This window comes from Thalassophryne amazonica, chromosome 10 (assembly GCF_902500255.1).
Source record: "Thalassophryne amazonica chromosome 10, fThaAma1.1, whole genome shotgun sequence".
Taxonomy (NCBI): Eukaryota; Metazoa; Chordata; class Actinopteri; order Batrachoidiformes; family Batrachoididae; genus Thalassophryne; species Thalassophryne amazonica.
Genome location: NC_047112.1, coordinates 67,494,787 through 67,518,519, shown reverse-complemented (window position 1 = coordinate 67,518,519; position 23,733 = coordinate 67,494,787). Strand labels below are relative to the sequence as shown.

At 43.3% G+C, this 23,733-nt stretch overlaps 1 protein-coding gene across 2 annotated transcripts in view; it reads left to right on the top strand.

Annotated features, from left to right (window-relative positions):
- LOC117518919 (radial spoke head protein 4 homolog A-like) overlaps positions 1 to 23,733 on the top strand; it is a 53,611-nt gene that overhangs the window by 14,042 nt on the left and 15,836 nt on the right. For both annotated transcript variants that reach the window (XM_034180187.1, XM_034180188.1), the window contains exons 3-5: positions 14,136 to 14,414; positions 14,994 to 15,443; positions 15,519 to 15,663. In XM_034180187.1, coding sequence (XP_034036078.1) covers positions 14,136 to 14,414; positions 14,994 to 15,443; positions 15,519 to 15,663 — 874 coding nt within the window. The remainder of the gene's footprint in view (positions 1 to 14,135; positions 14,415 to 14,993; positions 15,444 to 15,518; positions 15,664 to 23,733) is intronic.

The window sequence follows — 23,733 nt, the reverse complement described above, 5'->3', positions numbered from 1 at the left end:
GTGCTTGCTCACAGGGGGTCGATTTGACCGTTGGGGTTTTACATAATTATTGTATGGCCTTGCCTTACAATATAAAGCGCCTTGGGGCAACTGTTTGTTGTGATTTGGCGCTATATAAAAAAATTGATTGATTGATTGATAAACCGGGAGGAACCGAGGATCCTAAACACACCCGATGGCAGGTTTCACTCCACTGAACCACTACCCCAGACGGCCAATCAATCCGGGGATTGTGTTTAATCATCCACGGGAAACCCAAAATCACGCGGGAGGTAGGAGTCACAAAAAACTCGATCTCCTCCCGATGATTTCCAGACACCACCAGAATAACAGGTTGTGTCTTGTGCGTGAATAAAGGGAGAAGGGTGCCATCTAGTGCCCGCACCTGCAATGGCGAAGGAAGCACCAGCAGAGGGAGCCCTACCTCCCTTGCCCATCTGCTGTCTAGCAGGTTCCCTTCTGACCCCGTGTCCACCAGTGCTGGGGCTTGAAGGGTTAAATCCCCGCTCAGGATTGTAACTGGGAGTCGTGTGGCAATATCTGTGTGTCCCACGTGAATGTTATGACCCCCCCCTTAGCCCAGTCTCTAAGGGCGGGTGTTGTCGTTGTGGCCGTTTGGGGCAGTTTTTCTGTATGTGCTCTTTTGAGCTGCAGATAAAACACTCCCCACGGACCAGCCTCCTCATTCTGTCATCTGTTCTCATTTTGGCCCTGTGCGTTTCCCTAGCAACGTCAGCAGGGGGAGCTGTTGCCCCACGGAGCGCTGCGGCTGTGGAGCGTGGGGAGGGCGGAACCTTTTTGAACCCGGAAGGGAGAGGGACTGCGCGTACCCGGCCACGTCCCTCGTCTCGCTCCCGACCGTATAATGAGGTCGATAAGCCCATCTAATTCCCATGGTTCGTCCTTAGCCACCAGGTGCTCCTTCAGGACCGATGACAGTCCGTTTACGAAGGCGGCGCGGAGCGCAGCGTCATTCCAGCCGGACCTCGCAGCCGCAATGCGGAAGTCGACTGCATAAGCGGCTGCGCTCCGGCGTCCCTGTCTCATTGACAGCAGCACAGTTGAAGCGGTCTCTCCCCTGTTAGGGTGATCAAACACGGTTTTGAACTCCCTCACAAACCCAGTGTACGTATGAAGGAGCCGTGAATTTTGCTCCCAAAGCGCCATAGCCCAAGCGCATGCCTCTCCTCGAAGCAGATTAATCACATAAGCTACTTTACTAGCATCAGACGCGTACATGACGGGACGTTGTGCAAAGACGAGCGAACACTGCATAAGAAAGTCCATGCACGTCTCCACACAACCTCCGTACGGCTCTGGGGCGCTTATGTATGCTTCAGGGGATGGTGGGAGGGGTCGTTGAACGACCAGTGGAACATTCATATCTTGCACAGGGTCGGCAGGAGGAGGAGCTGCAGCAGCGCCCTGAGCGCTCGCTGCCACCTGTGCGGAGAGAGCCTCCACCCTGTGGTTCAGGAGGATGTTTTGCTCGGTCATCTGATCCAACCGAGCCGTAAAGGCGGTGAGGATGTGCTGCAACTCACCAATCACGCCTCCTGCAGACGCCTGTGCACCCTGCTCTCCCATTGGCCGTTCAATTGCTGGGTGATGCCCCTCGGAGTCCATGACGCTGGCCGAGATATCCTGTTGTGAAAGTGTAGTGACACGGACCCACAACAGGGGGCGTAAATGAACGGACAATAGAAGGAGTTAAATTTGAACACTTTACTGTTGTGAATGCCACAACCACACACAGCAGATTATAGAATAAATGCAAAGTCAATGGATAAAGGTGTCGTGTGGGCAGGCTCGCCGATAGGAGACGTCCGTCTAGAGAAGAACCGGAACCACACGATTTCCTCCGCCACCGAACCCGAAGGATACTGGAGCCGCCAGGTCCCGAGTCCCCCAGGTGGCCACCGTCTCCGCGTGTCGGATCTGGTACTGCTTGCGAAGAGCAAAGACAGTCAAGTGTGGGTGTGTGTACACCCAGTAACAACAACGGTGGGAATTCCACCTCTAACACACACTCGTGCAGCGTCTGTCTATTCACTTATCTGGCGGAAAGCAGAGCGAAGCAGTCGCGGGCCACGCCGGTCCTCCGGGCAGACAGCTGCAACAATGTATCTACTGGAATCAATATCGGAATATTCAGGCTGAGAGTATTACCTCCGTAGAAGAACGATATCTCGGCGACGTGGTGGAGGTGTCATCCTGCTTTTATCCGGGGTGAAGTGCAGATGATCGTTGACAGCTGTCATAGTTGATGAGTGACAGCTATCACCTCGGCTGTTCCTGTGAGGCGGCAGGGCCCTCTTGTGCCTGAAGCCCGCACTTCAGGCAGGGCGCCCTCTGGTGGTGGGCCAGCAGTACCTCCTCTTCTGGCGGCCCACACAACAATCATGTATTTATAAATTCTTTAGGTTTCTGTTATCATATACACACTGTTAATATTATCATTATTTTTGTTATTATTAGTATTATCTGTATTATTAATATTGTTATTTTCTTTTAGTATTGCATCTATTTTGTCATTTGATTTTAAATGGACCACAGTGGAAATAAGTGTGTTCACTTTCTTGTGTCATCCATGTATTTTTAATATATTTACAATTATATTGTGTACTCACAATGAACACACTAAATAAACTTACACACACTTTTAATATTGGCATGTGAATGATGTGCGTTCAAACATTTGTAATAATTCATTTAATTTCCTGGGTTTCGTCATCATAATAAAGTTATCCTCACGATTACGCATCTTAATGCAGTTCAGGTTATATGATCGGTTGATCTCATTGTCCATTCAAGGAGGACGGAGCGCATTTGTTTTTATTTCTCCTCCCCCTTCCATTACAACCAATCACAAGTCTTAGAGGACTGCATCATACCTAGCAATGAGGTCAACCCCACCTCCTCACAAAGATAGGAGTTTCTGTCCCCTCCTTGCTCAGAGTTGCTCTCAGACACCTGCTGGCTCACTATTATGCTAAGATTCCTTGCCAGGAAATTTTAGGCTAAAGCCCCTTTCACACTTGCGTATTCGTAGAGCTGCGTATTGTGGCATATCCTCTACACCGAGTTGAGCAACTCTACGCCCATTTTTAGCAGCTCTATGTCGAGTTTTTTCTCCCTATGCAGCAGTATGTTGAGGGCTATGTGCGTAGGACAGAAGAAATTAAACATGTTTAATTTTCTTTGGCATAGAGCACTGGATACATAAAATATGCAGTTTTAAACAGGTCTGCGCAGCACGGCATTACTGCATGCAAGTCTGTGCAACACACCATTCCAGTACACATCCAAAAACTGAGTGCATGCACCCAGAGTCAGAATCAGCTGGAGGACAGGATCATGCAGCCCACAGTGCCTCTGTGTGCTCAGAACAGCTGATGTAACTGATGGACGTGTGTGTGCTCAGAACAGGTAATCAAACCTCAATTCAGAAATCCAGAAACAACAGAAACAGCAGGTTGGACTCTCTCTCTGTTGCTCTCTCTCTTTCTCTCTGTTTCTGATCGAACCTGAATCAGCGCTGTGACTTTAAAATAAAAGCCTTGTCGCTGCATGCCAGTGCGCTCATCAGATGTCATGATCGATCAGGTCTGATCAAACCTGAATAAGCGCTGTGACTTTAAAATAAAAGTGCCCTTGCTGCATGTCGGTGCAATCATCAGACGACCTGATCGATCAGGTCTGATCAAATCAGCGGACCTGATCGGAGCAACCACAGCTTTAAAAGTTTAACGAGTCACAGCGCTTCATTCACAGCAGCCTTTACCACAGCCAGATTCAGCAGCATCTGTACACAATGAAAATGATCCACCAAGACAAATAATAATAATAATAAAGAAATAATAATGTTAAATGACTCTGTTTCTGACGTGCACCACGCCGTGCAGTAGAGAACAGAGCAGTAGAGAATAGCACCTTTGGCTACATACATGGCAGTGGTTCAACTGTAAAAACCTCATGATACAGTCCACTGTTTTCCAAGCACAATGATGTGTTCTGCACAGCTGGCAGGAGTGAACTGGTTTTAAATAGCGGCAAGATACACACGACTGTGTGCACACATTACGTAAAAAGCGAACACACGCAGCTGCAAGCAGATCTACGAACACGGAAAAAGGCTGAGTAAGTGCACATTTCAGGCGTACTTAAATGAAACGCAACGCCGCAACACGCAGCTCTACAAATACGCCAGTGTGAAAGGGGCTTAAGTTAGGAGCTCTTTAAGAGGACTTTGAGTTGCTTTGTGTATATGGGCCCTGGAGATTTGTGCTCAGCCATACTTCCAACTGATTGTGTTGTAATCCATGCAATGTTCTTAAAGTGAGTGTTAAAGACCCATCAAATGCACGTCAAATTTCGAGGACTACTCCATCACACCTGCACTTTACACACAGCAGCACTTGGTGTTGTGTGTCGCCCCCTACAGGCCAGGTCACGCAGACTCACCATAGCTGAATTTTTGCCCTTCAGACTCCTCCCACCTCCTGACTGCTGGCATCCACACAGTCATTGCCATAGAAACGGTCATTCCTCGATGAATGTTGATGTGCACCTAACCCCCTGCTGTGAGGAATTCAATAACACATTATTTCAAATGCACGTCCACGTATATGTATGTGATTCTGCGAACACCTGAAATTTGCGGTGAAAACCGTTTGGTGTAGTGACCATCGATATGAAAAGGATTAATCTCGGACCAGTTTCACTGGTGTGTTCTTGAAATTATTGCTTTGGAGGCAGAACTTCTCAGCCAACCCTTGCTTATAGGTTGAAACATTTTTTACACCTTATGACACATGAAGAATGTATATAGTAAGTCCCTTCGGCTGCTCCCTTGTTTGCACTCGGGGTCGCCACAGGAAATCCAAGGTGGATCTGCATGTTGAATTGGCATAGGTTTTATGCCGGATGCCCTTCCTGACGCAACTCCACATTACATGGAGAAATGTGGCAGGGGTGGGATTTGAACCCGGGACCTTCTGCACTGAAACCAAGCGCATTAACCACTTGGCCACCACCCCTACATGAAGAATGTATATAGTGAGCGGAATTCTCTCTCCCTGTCATTGTGACAGGGACACCAGGTAGAGATATGGGGGGAACATTTGGTCAGTTGTCCCCAAGCTCTGGGTCAAGTGGGAGGCAAAAACAACGTCAAACATTTAAATAAGCTGACTGAATAATAATTTGTCAAAAATGGAGTTTTGTGAAAGTGTTATGTAGAGGAGGAGGAGGAGTTTTTAGGAATCCGCTAGCTTAGTGCAGCTACTAGCTCTTAGCTGATTTAGCATGACGGCTTCTCCTGTCTCTCCCGCACTTTTCTGCTCTGGGTGTGAAATGTTTAGTTATTCCTTGGCCTCCTTTAGCAGTAATGGTACTTGTAATAAGTGTAGATTATTCGTAGCTTTGGAGGCCAGGCTGGGCGAATTGGAGACTCGGCTCCGCACCTTGGAAAATCCTACAGCTAGCCAGGCCCCTGTAGTTGTTGCGGACCAAGGTAGCTTAGCCGCCGTTAGTTCCCTTCCAGCAGATCCTGAGCAGCCGGGAAAGCAGGCCGACTGGGTGACTGTGAGGAGGAAGCGTAGCCCTAAACAGAAGCCCCGTGTACACCGCCAGCCCGTTCACATTTCTAACCGTTTTTCCCCACTCGGCGACACACCCGCCAAGGATCAAACTCTGGTTATTGGCGACTCTGTTTTGAGAAATGTGAAGTTAGCGACACCAGCAACCATAGTCAATTGTCTTCCGGGGGCCAGAGCAGGCGACATTGAAGGAAATTTGAAACTGCTGGCTAAGGCTAAGCGTAAATTTGGTAAGACTGTAATTCACGTCGGCAGTAATGACACCCGGTTATGCCAATCGGAGGTCACTAAAATTAACATTGAATTGGTGTGTAACTTTGCAAAAACAATGTCGGACTCTGTAGTTTTCTCTGGGCCCCTCCCCAATTGGACCGGGAGTGACATGTTTAGCCACATGTTCTCCTTGAATTGCTGGCTGTCTGAGTGGTGTCCAAAAAATGAGGTGGGCTTCATAGATAATTGGCAAAGCTTCTGGGGAAAACCTGGTCTTGTTAGGAGAGACGGCATCCATCCCACTTTGGATGGAGCAGCTCTCATTTCTAGAAATCTGGCCAATTTTCTTAAATCCTCCAAACCGTGACTATCCAGGGTTGGGACCAGGAAGCAGAGTTGTAGTCTTACACACCTCTCTGCAGCTTCTCTCCCCCTGCCATCCCCTCATTACCCCATCCCCGTAGAGACGGTGCCTGCTCCCAGACCACCAATAACCAGTAAAAATCTATTTAAGCATAAAAATTCAAAAAGAAAAAATAATATAGCACCTTCAACTGCACCACAGACTAAAACAGTTAAAGGTGGTCTAATAAACATTAGGTCTCTCTCTTCTAAGTCCCTGTTAGTAAATGATATAATAATTGATCAACATATTGATTTATTCTGCCTTACAGAAACCTGGTTACAGCAGGATGAATGTTAGTTTAAATGAGTCAACACCCCCGAGTCACACTAACTGCCAGAACGCTCATAGCACGGGCCGAGGCGGAGGATTAGCAGCAATCTTCCATTCCAGCTTATTAATTAATCCAAAACCCAGACAGAGCTTTAATTCATTTGAAAGCATGACTCTTAGTCTTGTCCATCCAAATTGGAAGTCCCAAAAACCAGTTTTATTTGTTATTATCTATCATCCACCTGGCCGTTACTGTGAGTTTCTCTGTGAATTTTCAGACCTTTTGTCTGACTTAGTGCTTAGCTCAGATAAGATAATTATAGTGGGTGATTTTAACATCCACACAGATGCTGAGAATGACAGCCTCAACACTGCATTTAATCTATTAGTAGACTCAATTGGCTTTGCTCAAAATGTAAATGAGTCCACCCACCACTTTAATCATATCTTAGATCTTGTTCTGACTTATGGTATGGAAATTGAAGACTTAACAGTATTCCCTGAAAACTCCCTTCTGTCTGATCATTTCTTAATAACATTTACATTTACTCTGATGGACTACCCAGCAGTGGGGAATAAGTTTCATTACACTAGAAGTCTTTCAGAAAGCGCTGTAACTGGGTTTAAGGCTATGATTCCTTCTTTATGTTCTCTAATGCCATATACCAACACAGTGCAGAGTAGCTACCTAAACTCTGTGAGTGAGATAGATTATCTCGTCAATAGTTTTACATCCTCATTGAAGACAACTTTGGATGCTGTAGCTCCTCTGAAAAAGAGAGCCTTAAATCAGAAGTGCCTGACTCCGTGGTATAACTCACAAACTCGCAGCTTAAAGCAGACAACCCGTAAGTTGGAGAGGAAATGGCGTCTCACTAATTCAGAAGATCTTCACTTATCCTGGAAAAAGAGTCTGTTGCTCTATAAAAAAAGCCATCCGTAAAGCTAGGACATCTTACTACTCATCACTAATTGAAGAAAATAAGAACAACCCCAGGTTTCTTTTCAGCACTGTAGCCAGGCTGAGAAAGAGTCAGAGCTCTATTGAGCCGAGTATTACTTTAACTTTAACTAGTAATGACTTCATGACTTTCTTTGCTAATAAAATTTTAACTATTAGAGAAAAAATTACTCATAACCATCCCAAAGACATATCGTTATCTTTGGCTGCTTTCAGTGATGCCGGTATTTGGTTAGACTCTTTCTCTCCGATTGTTCTGAGTTATTTTCATTACTTACTTCCTCCAAACCATCAACATGTCTATTAGACCCCATTCCTACCAGGCTGCTCAAGGAAGCCCTACCATTAATTAATGCTTCGATCTTAAATATGATCAATCTATCTTTATTAGTTGGCTATGTACCACAGGCTTTTAAGGTGGCAGTAATGAAACCATTACTTAAAAAGCCATCACTTGACCCAGCTATCTTAGCTAATTATAGGCCAATCTCCAACCTTCCTTTTCTCTGTGAGAAATCTTGGAGTCATTTTTGATCAGGATATGTCATTCAATGCGCATATTAAACAAATATGTAGGACTGCTTTTTTGCATTTGCGCAATATCTCTAAAATTAGAAAGGTCTTGTCTCAGAGTGATGCTGAAAAACTAATTCATGCATTTATTTCCTCTAGGCTGGACTATTGTAATTCATTATTATCAGGTTGTCCTAAAAGTTCCCTGAAAAGCCTTCAGTTAATTCAAAATGCTGCAGCTAGAGTACTGACAGGGACTAGAAGGAGAGAGCATATCTCACCCATATTGGCCTCTCTTCATTGGCTTCCTGTTAATTCTAGAATAGAATTTAAAATTCTTCTTCTTACTTATAAGGTTTTGAATAATCAGGTCCCATCTTATCTTAGGGACCTCATAGTACCATATCACCCCAATAGAGCGCTTCGCTCTCAGACTGCAGGCTTACTTGTAGTTCCTAGGGTTTGTAAGAGTAGAATGGGAGGCAGATCCTTCAGCTTTCAGGCTCCTCTCCCGTGGAACCAGCTCCCAATTCAGATCAGGGAGACAGACACCCTCTCTACTTTTAAGATTAGGCTTAAAACTTTCCTTTTTGCTAAAGCTTATAGTTAGGGCTGGATCAGGTGACCCTGAACCATCCCTTAGTTATGCTGCTATAGACTTAGACTGCTGGGGGGTTCCCATGATGCACTGAGTGTTTCTTTCTCTTTTTGCTCTGTATGCACCACTCTGCATTTAATCATTAGTGATTGATCTGTGCTCCCCTCCACAGCATGTCTTTTTCCTGGTTCTCTCCCTCAGCCCCAACCAGTCCCAGCAGAAGACTGCCCCTCCCTGAGCCTGGTTCTGCTGGAGGTTTCTTCCTGTTAAAAGGGAGTTTTTCCTTCCCACTGTCGCCAGGTGCTTGCTCACAGGGGGTCGTTTTGACCGTTGGGGTTTTTCCGTAATTATTGTATGGCCTTGCCTTACAATATAAAGCGCCTTGGGGCAACTGTTTGTTGTGATTTGGCGCTATATAAATAAAATTGATTTGATTTGATTTAGAGTTCAAAAGTCACAGAAAAGTTTTTTATCTTTTTAACTTTCCTTAACATGGTGATTGAAAGCAATCCTGAGCTACATTGTACCTCTACTTCCCTGAATACCAGTCCTATCTCTTTAGAGCAAGACAGCGTGCCTCTTCTCAGACAGCCAGTCAAGCCAACAGTCTCCAGCTCATTGTTTCAGTGATATTCTGTTTGCCCATCTGATTGGGTCCAGGGGTTCACCCATCCACCTGGTCATGTGCAGTGTTCTGGTTTCTGTCATCTGAGAGTTTCTACAACACAGACTGGTGTGTCTTTGAAGCTGCATCCACAGACATTCATGGACTTTGTGACACTGACATCTTACATCAGTTGTGAGGAGCTGTGTGTGCAGACCAAAACCTTCCGCACATTCAGCAACAGCAAACTTTAGTTTACTGGGAAACTGAGGCAGCTCCGCTACACCAAGGATGAGGCCTACAGAAGTGGAAACACACTCCTATACAAGAAGGCCAGGAACACACTGACAAAGGAGACCACAATAGCTAGGAGGAGTTACTCTGATCGGCTGAAAAAACAATTCTCAGCCAACTATCATGCAATAGTATGGAGAGGCCTTAGCATGCCACCAACTACAGGAGACCAACCCCTCAACCTGTGGAGAACCCCCGACTGGCCAAGGCACTGAACCTGTTATACACCAGGTTTGAAAGAGACCCTCTCACACACACCTCACCCACCCCAATGACAATGGACTTCCCCCTCCCCTCTGCAACACCACTCGCACGAACGATTTGTGAAGAGGAAGTATGCCAGCACTTTTGCAAACAAAAAGATCAAAAAGGCTCCAGGACCTGATGGTGTCTTCCCCTCATGTCTGAGAGCCTGTGCTTATCAGCTGGCACCCACCTTCACCCGGATTTTCAACAGATCTCTGGAGCTGTGCGAGGTTCCCTCTTGCTTCAAACGTTCCATGATTATCCCAGTTGCAAAGAAACCCTCCATAAAAGGATTAAATGACTACAGGCCCATCGCCCTGGCATTTATAGTCTTGAAGTCTTTTGAATGGCAGGTGTTGAGCCACGTGAAGGACATCACAGGTGCCCTGCAGTTTGCCTACCAGGCAAACAGGTCCGTTTAGGATGCAGTCATCATGGGTCTGCATTACATCTTGCAACACCTGGACTCTGCAGACATGTACGTGAGGATCCTGTTCGTGGACTTCAGCTCGGCGTTCAACACCATCATCCCAGACATTCCCCACAAAATCTCCTCAACCCCTCTGTGCCAGCTCCTACCCATTAGTGGATCTCCCACTTCCTGACTGACAGGACACAGTAGGTGAGGCTGGGGAGTATCACATCCAGCACATGGACAATCATCACTGGAGCCCCTCAGGGGTGTGTGCTCTCTCCGCTGCTGTTCTCCCTCTACACAAACGATTGCACCTAAGGGGACCCCTCTGTTGACCCCGTTGCTAGGTATGACACAGTCCTGTGAGAGCTGTGATTGGTTGTCACGGAAAGGGGAGGAGAAATTAAAAAAACAAACAAACAAATGCACTCTGCCCTCCTAGTCATGAGTGGAGAATGAGATCCGATCATATAACCTGAACTGCATTAAGACGTGTAATCACGAGGATAACTTTATTATGATGATGAAACCCAGCAAAATTAAATGAATTGTTGCACAGATTGAAAATGTTTGAATGAATGTCACTCACATGCCAAATATCTATATATTAAAAGTGTGCGTGAGTTTATTTAGTACGTTCAGTGTGTGTACATAATATAATTGTAAATACATTAAAAATACATGGATGACACAAGAAAGTAAAAACACTTATTTCCATAGTGGTCCATTTAAAATCAAATGACAAAATAGATGCAATAGTAGAAGAAAATAATACAACCCCAATTCCAATGAAGTTGGGACATGTTAAATGTAAATAAAAACAGAATACAATGATTTGTAAATCCTCTTCAACCTGAATACACCACAAAGACAAGATATTTAATGTTCAAACTGATAGATTTTATTGTTTTTGTGCAAATATTTGCTCATTTTGAAATGGATGCCTGCAACACGTTTCAAAAAAGCTGGGACAGTGGTATGTTTACCACTGTTACATCACCTTTCCTTCTAACAACACTCAATAAGCATTTGGGAACTGAAGACACTAATTGTTGAAGCTTTGTAGGTGGAGTTCTTTCCCATTCTTGCTTGATGTACGACTTCAGTTGTTCAACAGTCTGGGGTCTCCATTGTCATATTTTGCGCTTCATAATGCGCTACACATTTTCACTGGGTGACAGGTCTGGACTGCAGGCAGGCCAGTCTAGTACCCGCACTGTTTTACTACGAAGCCACGCTGTTGAAGCACGTGCAGAATGTGGCTTGGCATTGTCTTGCTGAAATAAGCAGGGACATCCCTGAAAAAGACGTTGCTTGGATGGCAGTATGTGTTGCTCCAAAACCTGGATGTACCTTTCAGCACTGATGGTGCCATCACAGATGTGTAAGTTGCCGGTGCCATGGGCACTAAAACACCTCCATACTTTTTCCTCTTTTGTCCAGAGGACACAACGTCCATGATTTCCAAAAACAATTTGAAATGTGGACTCATCAGACCACAGCACACTTTTCCACTTTGTGTCTGTCCATTTCAAATGAGCTTGGGCCCAGAGAAGGCGGCGGCATTTCTGGATGTTGTTGATGTATGGCTTTCACTTTGCATGGTAGAGTTTTAACTTGCACTTGTAGATGTAGCGACAAACTGTGTTGACTGACATTGGTTTTCTGAAGTGTTCCTGAGCCCACGGGGTAAGATCCTTTACACAATGATGTCAGTTTTTAATGCAGTGCTGTCTGAGGGATTGAAGGTCACGGGCATTCAGTGTTGGTTTTCGGCCTTGCTGCTTACTTGTAGAAAGTTCTCCAGATTCTCTGAATCTTCTGATTATATTATGGACTGTAGATGATGGAATCCCTAAATTCCTTGCAGCTGAATGTTTAAGACTGGGAAAGTTGATGAATGCTCAAAGAACACCTAATTGGAAACAGGTGAGTTTCATGATTGGGTATAAAAGGAGCATTCCCAAAAGGCTCAGCAGTTCACAAGCAAAGATGGGGTGAGGATCACCACTTTGTGAACAACTGCATGAAAAAAATAGTCCAACAGTTTAAGAACAATGTTTATCAATGTTCAATTGCAAGGAATTTAGGGATTCCATCATCTACAATTCACAATATAATCAGAAGATTCAGAGAAACTGGAGAACTTTCTACACGTAAGCAGCAAGGCCGAAAACCAACACTGAATGCCCGTGACCTTTGATCCCTCAGGCAGCACTGCATTAAAAACTGACATTATTGTGTCAAGGATCTTACCGCGTGGGCTCTGGAACACTTCAGAAAACCATTGTCAGTAAATCCAGTGGAACACTTCAGAAAACCATTGTCAGTTAATCCAGTTTGTCTCTGCATCTACAAGTGCAAGTTAAAACTCTACGATACTTAACATTTATTGGTTTTTGGTCATTTCTTTCCATTGGCATGTTATGTTGTTCACTATTGTTTTTTCTCTCTCTCTTATCTTTTGTCACTTTCTCACTGCAGTAGTCTCTGTATTTTGTCCTTGCTGTTTTTCTTTCTTCCTCAGGATTATCTTTTGGTTTTTGCTGTTCAGTCTTTTTGCACTTCGTCACGCCCACCTGAACTTTCCTGTTTGTTCTGTTTGCCACGCCCCCTTCTTGATTCTTCCGACACACCTGTTCTCACTTTCCTCATTTCCACCCTTGTTATTTAAGTCCTCTGTTTTCACTTGAGCCTCACCAATTCATTGATTTTCACAGTCCTCATACCAGCCTTTTTCATAGCTCTGCCTTGTCTTGCCGTGTACTGACCCTGTTCTGTTTTGTGACCTCGTCTTGCTACTGCCCACGTACTTTGTTTACCTATGTAAAAGATCTGAGCCTGTCTTTTTGACAACGCCTTTGCCTGCCAACTACCTGTACCTCTGCATCGACTGTCTAACTGTGTACTGAATCCCAGCTCATTTTGACCTTATAAAGCCTTTCTACTTCAACTCCACTGTGAGTTTTTGCATTTGGGTCCCACAACCTTCTGTGCCACGTCACCTCGAGTTCATGTCAAAAGATGGCATTGACCATGCCAAAAGGTCATGACCTTGATCTTTTTACAGCAATGCCAATGTCGTAGTTGAGTTTGTCATACCCAAAAACATAGGAAACCATGTATCATTTGTTGTTATACCATTTTTAAGATTTTCAGCTATCTCACTATTCTGCTTTGGTTCGTCCACAAAAATTTTCTCAACCTTAGTTTACATTACATGTGATAACTTGTAACAACTACTCTTCTCAGATGACCATCATATATCACTGAAAAGCTGAGATTTCAGGCTTTCAGAAAAGGTATGGTAGCTTTGCCACTTTCTCAGTAACGACCAACCCCTTTGGCTCACGGTCTAATCATCTTCTACACATCCATCATCCAGTCTGTCCTGTGCATCTCCATCTCTTACTTCCCTCTGGCTCCAAACATGAGAGACAGACTTCAACCAACTTTCAGGTCAGCAGAAAAAAATAAAATCATCGAGCCAGCCTGACCTCCATCCAGGACTTATATCAGTCCAGGAAGCGAACTGGTAACATCTCTGCAAACTCTGCAAACCCTCCCACCCTGGACACACCCTGTTTAAACTCCTCCCCTCTGGTCGACGTCAAAACAACCAGTCACAGGAACAGTTTCTTTCCACAGGCCATCACACTGATGAACAACTTAACCAGCCAAAAACTCACTTATTCGTGTACAGCTTCAATCTGTTCGTCTGTTTCACACATTTTTCCCCTCTTATTGCACTTTTTTACTTGCACATTTCATTACTGTGAATTATTCATTGTATATTTCTACATGCTGTACAGAGAGACTGCAGCTGAAACCAAAGTCAAATTCCTTGTATTCTGTGGATACTTGGTGAATAAATGCTATTCTCATTCAGATGTGAGGTCACTGTCAGTCAGGAACTACAGCCAAAGTTCACCTGTCGATCTGTTCAGTCAGGCACTTTTCTAGTTTCTGTTCTAAGGTGTTCTGAAAACTCACTCATGTGATGTCACTCCTGCAGGTGGATGCACTGCTCCCGCATGTCAATGAGACTGGTTTCTACCTGGAGCAGGCTGGTGTGGGTTTTGGAAGAGAAGAGTTACAGCGGATCTCTCTTGCACTAAAACAGCTTGTTGAGTCCCAGTTGCTGCAGCGCTGCCGACTATGGGGGAAGATTCTGGGCATGGAAAGCAGCTACATTGTTGCTGAAGCTGAGTCTAAAGAGGCTGAAGAAGATGTGGAGCAGAACACAGAGGAATTGGCTGAAGAAGAAAGTGAGGGGGATGCTCAGAGGAATGAGGTGAGGAAATGAGGTGAATCAAGTGGCTGAATTCCCTCCTCAGTATGCAGTCAAGTTCTCCAGAGTGCTGCTAATGACCTCAGGTGTGTTGAAGCAGTGATGCGTCTAAAAGTTACAGGACACTGGCCCTCGAGGACTGGAGTTGAAGACCCCTGCTCTATAGTGTTTTACTTGGATAGCAAAAGGTAGAGCAGGTCTAGGAACTGTACGGTACATAACATGGTAAATGTTATGTACCGTACAGTTTTGTCCCATACATTTCCTTCTTTTGAACAATTCAATTTTGCTTTTCCAATTTGCGTTTGTTTTACCTGTGCACCTGAAACAGGTGATTTCAGGTGCACAGGTAAAAGAGACACATGGTTGGATGTTACCCACCTGTGGGTGACAGGTGAATCCTTACATCCAGGGTCTTCTAAAACCTTTTGATTCATAAATACTGCTGCATTTGTTCATGAGTAAGCCTGCATTTAAAAAAAAAAGTGAAACAAAGGATGAGGGTGTAAACCTCCTCTGTGAAGAATGGAATTACTTTTTTGTTAGCTTTTATGTTAACTCTTGTGGTGGATTTGTTTGTAGATTGATCCACTTCCTCAGTCAACCTATAAGCCTCCATTGATTGTGCCAAAAGAAGCCCCTGGAACAGGTGCAAACACATTTGTATACTATGTGTGCAAAGAGCCAGGTCTTCCTTGGGTGAAGCTGCCTTCAGTCACTCCGGCACAAATCAGAGCTTCTCGACAAATTTACAAGTTCTTCACTGGGAACCTGGATGCTCCAGTTGTGAGCTACCCGCCGTTCCCTGGGAATGAGGCCAACTATCTTCGATCACAGATTGCCCGCATCTCTGCTGGCACACAGGTAAGCCCTCATGGGTTCTTCCACTTTATGCAAGAGGAAGGGGTTGAAGAAGATGAGGCACCCAGTGACAGCTATGAAGTCAATCCTGATTTTGAGGGCATTCCAGCTGTTGAAATGACTGAGTCACTGGCGACCTGGGTTCATCATGTTCAGCACATCCTTCAGCAGGTACTAATATACCACGTTCAGCATGTTGGCATCATCTTTCCATGATCTTTGAAAGTTAAATATGAATTCCTTTAGGGACGGTGTACATGGACTAACCCTGCTTTAATACCAGGGGAAAAGCCTAATGAGGAAGAAGAGGCTGAGGACATGAACGAGGTGGTCGAGGATCCCGACGTAGAAGTGGGACCACCTCTGTTGACTTCTCTTTTGCAAGACACAGGTGAGCCAAGCAGATCCAAGTCTGAATCTGCACATATTCCCTTCAAACACATAAGGACTAGCAAAGCACTTACCTCTTTAATGGAGTTAGTAAGGTTAGGTCTTACCATTGTAAACAAGGCTTTGAACCAGTTCATGTAATGAAAACCAGGAACTTTTGGTATTTTGCTAGGAACAAAAACTAAACCAGAAACTTTATATTTATTTACTTATTAATATTTTATGTTCCAGAACAGAACAGTTTATTTAAAATAATGGTAACCAGTTAATACTGTTATTTTTCCATTATTGAAAAGATTTATGTTTACAATGACCCAGTGAGGACATCAGACTCCATTAGCGCTATACGCCCAAACAGTTGGTGGTGGTAATGCACCGTGTCAGTTTGCAGGCTGCCGATAAAGTTGACGGAAGAAAAAGATGATGGTGAGATTCACTTCTGCCTGTTGTTGGCAGGACAAAGCGCTGTTGTCCTGTGTTTCATACTGAGAAACACACCTGGCACAGACAAACACTGAGGGACTTATTTAAAAACACTGTTTTTTCAATAATTTTCACAATAAGGAATTAAAGTATTTCCCAGACATCATCTTCTAAAACAAGGATGTTTTCTCGTCAGGTTGTGATAATGAATCCGGCTGAAACAGGTCAGATTAAGACTTTATTATATTTACTCATTGCATGAATGGTTTAGGAAGTGGCTATTCATACGTAGCCATATTACTAACATTCATACGTAGTGCAGCTTTGTTATGTTTAGGGGTTATTTTATGGTTATGGGTCATTGTTATAATTAGGGTCATTTTTATAGTTAGGGGTTACTGTTATTGATGGGGGTATTGTTATTGATAACGGTTACAGTTAGGGGTTATTGTTATGGATAGGGGGTATTGTGGTTATTGTTAGGAGTTCAATTCACTTTATATAGTGCCAAATCACAAAGTTGCCTCAAGGTGCTTCACATAAGCATGGTCTAACCTTTCAAACCCCCAGAGCAAGAACACAGGCGACAGTGGTAAGGAAAAACTCCCTCTGATGATTTGAGGAAGAAACTTCAAGCAGACCAGACTCAAAGGGGTGACCCTCTGCTTGGGCCATGCTACCGACACAATTGACAATACAAATATACAGAGAATTTTGGGAGTCCATGCTGGTGTCCAGGATGAGAGGCTGGCTGGGGATTGGGAAATGGGGTTGGTTGACAGATCATGTCTATTTCATGACCATTACAGAAGAAGACACTCACTTCAACTTCTGGATGGAACCGCACCTCCAACACAGAGGAGAAAAAAAACAAAAAACAAAACAGAATCAGGCGGCAGAAAGACAACAAATACAGTATAATTTGTCAGCATTAAGCAACAACAAAAACAAAAGAAATACTAAGGTGATCGCTGGCCACTAGGCCTAGGAGTTATTTTTATGGTTGGGGATTATTATTGTGGTTAGAAGTTATTTTTCACTCCCATAAAATCCCTGGAGGACTGTCTTCTATCAGTGAGAAGTTGGATGTCTAGTTACTTCGTACTTTTAAACTTTGATAAGACTGAAATGATGGTTCTTGGTCCAGCGAGACATCGACATCAGTTTGACCAGCTGGCGCTCAGCCTGGGTTCCTGTGTCATACATCATACGGACAAAATGAGGAACCTTGGGGTAATTTTTGATCCCACGTTGTCTTTTGACCTCCACATCAGGGATGTTACTAGGACTGCTTTTTTCCATCTGAGAAATCAATCAATCAATCAATCAATTTTTTTATATAGCGCCAAATCACAACAAACAGTTGCCCCAAGGCGCTTTATATTGTAAGGCAAGGCCATACAATAATTATGTAAAACCCCAACGGTCAAAACGACCCCCTGTGAGCAAGCACTTGGCTACAGTGGGAAGGAAAAACTCCCTTTTAACAGGAAGAAACCTCCAGCAGAACCAGGCTCAGGGAGGGGCAGTCTTCTGCTGGGACTGGTTGGGGCTGAGGGAGAGAACCAGGAAAAAGACATGCTGTGGAGGGGAGCAGAGATCGATCACTAATGATTAAATGCAGAGTGGTGCATACAGAGCAAAAAGAGAAAGAAACAGTGCATCATGGGAACCCCCCAGCAGTCTACGTCTATAGCAGCATAACTAAGGGATGGTTCAGGGTCACCTGATCCAGCCCTAACTATAAGCTTTAGCAAAAAGGAAAGTTTTAAGCCTAATCTTAAAAGTAGAGAGGGTGTCTGTCTCCCTGATCTGAATTGGGAGCTGGTTCCACAGGAGAGGAGCCTGAAAGCTGAAGGCTCTGCCTCCCATTCTACTCTTACAAACCCTAGGAACTACAAGTAAGCCTGCAGTCTGAGAGCGAAGCGCTCTATTGGGGTGATATGGTACTACGAGGTCCCTAAGATAAGATGGGACCTGATTATTCAAAACCTGATAAGTAAGAAGAAGAATTTTAAATTCTATTCTAGAATTAACAGGAAGCCAATGAAGAGAGGCCAATATGGGTGAGTTATGCTCTCTCCTTCTAGTCCCCGTCAGTACTCTAGCTGCAGCATTTTGAATTAACTGAAGGCTTTTTAGGGAACTTTTAGGACAACCTGATAATAATGAATTACAATAGTCCAGCCTAGAGGAAATAAATGCATGAATTAGTTTTTCAGCATCACTCTGAGACAAGACCTTTCTGATTTTAGAGATATTGCGTAAATGCAAAAAAGCAGTCCTACATATTTGTTTAATATGCGCTTTGAATGACATATCCTGATCAAAAATGACTCCAAGATTTCTCACAGTATTACTAGAGGTCAGGGTAATGCCATCCAGAGTAAGGATCTGGTTAGACACCATGTTTCTAAGATTTGTGGGGCCAAGTACAATAACTTCAGTTTTATCTGAGTTTAAAGCAGGAAATTAGAGGTCATCCATGTCTTTATGTCTGTAAGACAATCCTGCAGTTTAGCTAATTGGTGTGTGTCCTCTGGCTTCATGGATAGATAAAGCTGGGTATCATCTGCGTAACAATGAAAATTTAAGCAATACCGTCTAATAATACTGCCTAAGGGAAGCATGTATAAAGTGAATAAAATTGGTCCTAGCACAGAACCTTGTGGAACTCCATAATTAACTTTAGTCTGTGAAGAAGATTCCCCATTTACATGAACAAATTGTAATCTATTAGACAAATATGATTCAAACCACCGCAGCGCAGTCCCTTTAATACCTATGGCATGCTCTAATCTCTGTAATAAAATTTTATGGTCAACAGTATCAAAAGCAGCACTGAGGTCTAACAGAACAAGCACAGAGATGAGTCCACTGTCCGAGGCCATAAGAAGATCATTTGTAACCTTCACTAATGCTGTTTCTGTACTATGATGAATTCTAAAACCTGACTGAAACTCTTCAAATAGACCATTCCTCTGCAGATGATCAGTTAGCTGTTTTACAACTACCCTTTCAAGAATTTTTGAGAGAAAAGGAAGGTTGGAGATTGGCCTATAATTAGCTAAGATAGCTGGGTCAAGTGATGGCTTTTTAAGTAATGGTTTAATTACTGCCACCTTAAAAGCCTGTAGTACATAGCCAACTAACAAAGATAGATTGATCATATTTAAGATCGAAGCATTAAATAATGGTAGGGCTTCCTTGAGCAGCCTGGTAGGAATGGGGTCTAATAAACATGTTGATGGTTTGGATGAAGTAACTAATGAAAATAACTCAGACAGAACAATCGGAGAGAAAGAGTCTAACCAAATACCGGCATCACTGAAAGCAGCCAAAGATAACGATACGTCTTTGGGATGGTTATGAGTAATTTTTTCTCTAATAGTTAAAATTTTGTTAGCAAAGAAAGTCATGAAGTCATTACTAGTTAAAGTTAATGGAATACTCAGCTCAATAGAGCTCTGACTCTTTGTCAGCCTGGCTACAGTGCTGAAAAGAAACCTGAGGTTGTTCTTATTTTCTTCAATTAGTGATGAGTAGAAAGATGTCCTAGCTTTACGGAGGGTTTTTTTATAGAGCAACAGACTCTTTTTCCAGGCTAAGTGAAGATCTTCTAAATTAGTGAGACGCCATTTCCTCTCCAACTTACGGGTTATCTGCTTTAAGCTACGAGTTTGTGAGTTATACCACGGAGTCAGGCACTTCTGATTTAAAGCTCTCTTTTTTAGAGGAGCTACAGCATCCAAAGTTGTCTTCAATGAGGATGTAAAACTATTGACGAGATACTCTATCTCACTTACAGAGTTTAGGTAGCTACTCTGCACTGTGTTGGTATATGGCATTAGAGAACATAAAGAAGGAATCATATCCTTAAACCTAGTTACAGGGCTTTCTGAAAGACTTGTAGTGTAATGAAACTTATTCCCCACTGCTGGGTAGTCCATCAGAGTAAATGTAAATGTTATTAAGAAATGATCAGGCAGAAGGGAGTTTTCAGGGAATACTGTTAAGTCTTCTATTTCCATACCATAAGTCAGAACAAGATCTAAGATATGATTAAAGTGGTGGGTGGACTCATTTACTTTTTGAGCAAAGCCAATAGAGTCTAATAATAGATTAAATGCAGTGTTAAGGCTGTCATTCTCAGCATCTGTGTGGATGTTAAAATCGCCCACTATAATTATCTTATCTGAGCTAAGCACTAAGTCAGACAAAAGGTCTGAAAATTCACAGAGAAACTCACAGTAATGAGCAGGTGGACGATAGATAATAAATAAAACTGGTTTTTGGGACTTCCAATTTGGATGGACAAGACTAAGAGTCAAGCTTTCAAATGAATTAAAGCTCTGTCTGGGTTTTTGATTAATTAATAAGCTGGAATGGAAGATTGCTGCTAATCCTCCGCCCCGGCCCGTGCTACGAGCATTCTGACAGTTAGTGTGACTCGGGGGTGTTGACTCATTTAAAGTAACATATTCATCCTGCTGTAACCAGGTTTCTGTAAGGCAGAATAAATCAATATGTTGATCAATTATTATATCATTTACCAACAGGGACTTAGAGGAGAGAGACCTAATGTTTAATAGACCACATTTAACTGTTTTAGTCTGTGGTGCAGTTGAAGGTGCTATATTATTTTTTTCTTTTTGAATTTTTATGCTTAAATAGATTTTTGCTGGTTATTGGTAGTCTGGGAGCAGGCACCGTCTCTACGGGGATGGGGTAATGAGGGGATGGCAGGGGGAGAGAAGCTGCAGAGAGGTGTGTAAGACTACAACTCTGCTTCCTGGTCCCAACCCTGGATAGTCACGGTTTGGAGGATTTAAGAAAATTGGCCAGATTTCTAGAAATGAGAGCTGCTCCATCCAAAGTGGGATGGATGCCGTCTCTCCTAACAAGACCAGGTTTTCCCCAGAAGCTTTGCCAATTATCTATGAAGCCCACCTCATTTTTTGGACACCACTCAGACAGCCAGCAATTCAAGGAGAACATGCGGCTAAACATGTCACTCCCAGTCTGATTGGGGAGGGGCCCAGAGAAAACTACAGAAATATAGCGAGGATCCGCCCCATCCTGTCTATGGCTGAAGCTGAGACCCTGATTCATGCTTTTGTTTCTTTTAGACTAGATTATTGTAATGTTCTATTTTCAGGGTTACCACAGTCCAGCATTAGGGGTCTTCAGCTGGTTCAGAACACTGCCGCCAGACCTCTCACACGTAGCAGAAGGTCTGAACATATCACACCCATTTTGGCATCTTTGCACTGGCTCCCTGTCTCTGTGAGAGCAGATTTTAAGGTTTTGTTATTGACTTATAAGGTTGTTCATGGACTGGCGCCATCTTATCTGGCTGATCTGGTGGAACTCTACGTGCCGGCCCGGGCTTTGCGGTCGCAGGGTGCGGGACTTCTCTGTGTTCCCAGGGTGAAGAAGAAGTCAGCAGGTCAAAGAGCCTTTTCGTATCGTGCACCCACCCTGTGGAACAGTCTTCCTGTGACCGTGAGGCAGTCTGAGTCTGTGGAAATTTTTAAGTCAAGACTCAAAACCTATTTTTATTCCCTTTCTTATGGATAGTTTTTATTTTTATTTGTTTTATTCTTTTACTTCTGTTTTTATTTATGTATTTGAATTTTTTATTAATTTTTAATTATTTATTCAATTTTATGTTGACTTGTTTTATGTAAGGCGCCTTGAGACGGCTTTTGCTGTGATTTGGCGCATTATAAGCTAATTAAATTAAATTAAATTTTTATTTTTCTACTGTTTATTTAATGCAGCCGGTCTGCTCTGTGTCAGCCTGATCCCGTCAGATCTCAGAAGCTAAGCAGAGCAGGATCTGGTTAGTACTTGGATGGGAGACCTCTTTGGAACACCAGCGGCTATGTGTGTTTCTCCAGGTAAAACTGGAGTTGCGTCAGGAAGGGCATCCGGCGTAAAACTTGTGCCAATTACCAATGCGGATCTGGTTGTATCCGCTGTGGCGACCCCGAACAAAAAAAAAAAAACTGGGAGCAGCCGAATGAACAACAACAATACTTTTTATTTAACAGACTTTTCAAAAACAACAGTAACACATGAGCTAACACATCAAATCTATCATTTTGCTCTAAAATTCAGGAAAAAGCGGCTTCACAGCAGCCTGTGAACCAATTTACTGAGAATAGTCTTTTTGAGCCACTGCAGTCTGCTTTTAGAAAATATCATTCCACAGCGACAGCTCACTGAAGTGGTGAATGATCTTCTGCTTGCAATGGATTCAGACACCACTACGGTTCTGGTACTGTTAGATCTCAGTGCTGCATTTGATACCATGGATCATCATATTTCATTAGATAGGCTGGAGAATTATTTTAGGATTACTGGGATTGCCCTTGCGTGGTTGATGTCATACCTGACCAGTCATTCTCACTGTATTTTGTACAATAACACTACCTCTAACCGACATGAAATTTGGGGTTCGACAGGGATCCGTCTTACGCCCCCTGCTTTTCTCCCTTTATATAGCTCCTCTTGGGCACATATTGCAGCGTTTTGGGATTACCTTTCACTGCTACGCTCATGATACATGCCGATAATTGCTGGTAATCTCATCCACATAAAATCCTTAGAAGATTGCCTTGCATCAGTGAGAAGCTGGATGTCTAGCAACTTCTTACTTTTAAACTCCAGTAAGACTGAAATAATGGTTCTTAGTCCAATGAGACATCGGCATCAATTTGACCAGCTAACGCTTAGCCTAGGCTCATGTGTCCTACGCTGTCCTTTGACCTCCACATTAGAGATATTACGAGGACTGCTTACTTCCATCTGGGAAATATAGCAAAGATTCATCCCATCCTGTCTATGGCTGATGCTGAGACCCTGATTCATGCTTTTGTCTCTTCTAGATTGGACTACTGTCCAGCATTAGGGGTCTCCAATTGGTTCAAAATGCAGCTGGCAGACTTTTGACAGGAAGCAGAAAGTTTGACCACATTACACCCATGTTGGAATCCCTTCACCAGCTTCCAGTCCCAGTGAGATCAGATTTTAAGGTTCTGCTGCTAGTCTATAAAATTGTTCATGGACTGGCACCTCCCTACCTAGCTGACCTAATTAAACCGTATGTTCCGGCTCGGGCTTTGCGTTCTTAGGGTGCAGGACTATTTTGTGTCCCTAGGGTGAATAAAAAGTCTGCGGGTCACAGAGCTTTCTCTTATCGTGCCCCTGTTCTGTGGAATGATCTCCCTGCATTGATAGATTCTGACTTTCAAGTCGAGACTTAAGACACACTTATTTTATCTTTTGTATGGCTAGCGTAGTATGTTACTATGCTTGACTTTTTTACTGTGCTTTTTAAAAATCTTTTAAGTCATTTTATTTTGTTTTCTGAATTGTTTTATGTAAAGTTTATATTAAATTAAATGGAACTCCTGAACAAGCTAAAATCTTGTGGATTAAAGATGAGAATGATCTTGATGTGTTTAATTGATGTAAGTGTGATGAAATGCTTAATAATGATATGTATTGGTTGATTGTGATGACGAAATAATCTTAATATAATTTAATGATCACGGTTAATAATCAGGTTACCTCTGTAAAGGAGCTTTGTTTGGAAACATTTGATCATAGTCATTTTGCCTCTCGCCATTGTGAATTTGAA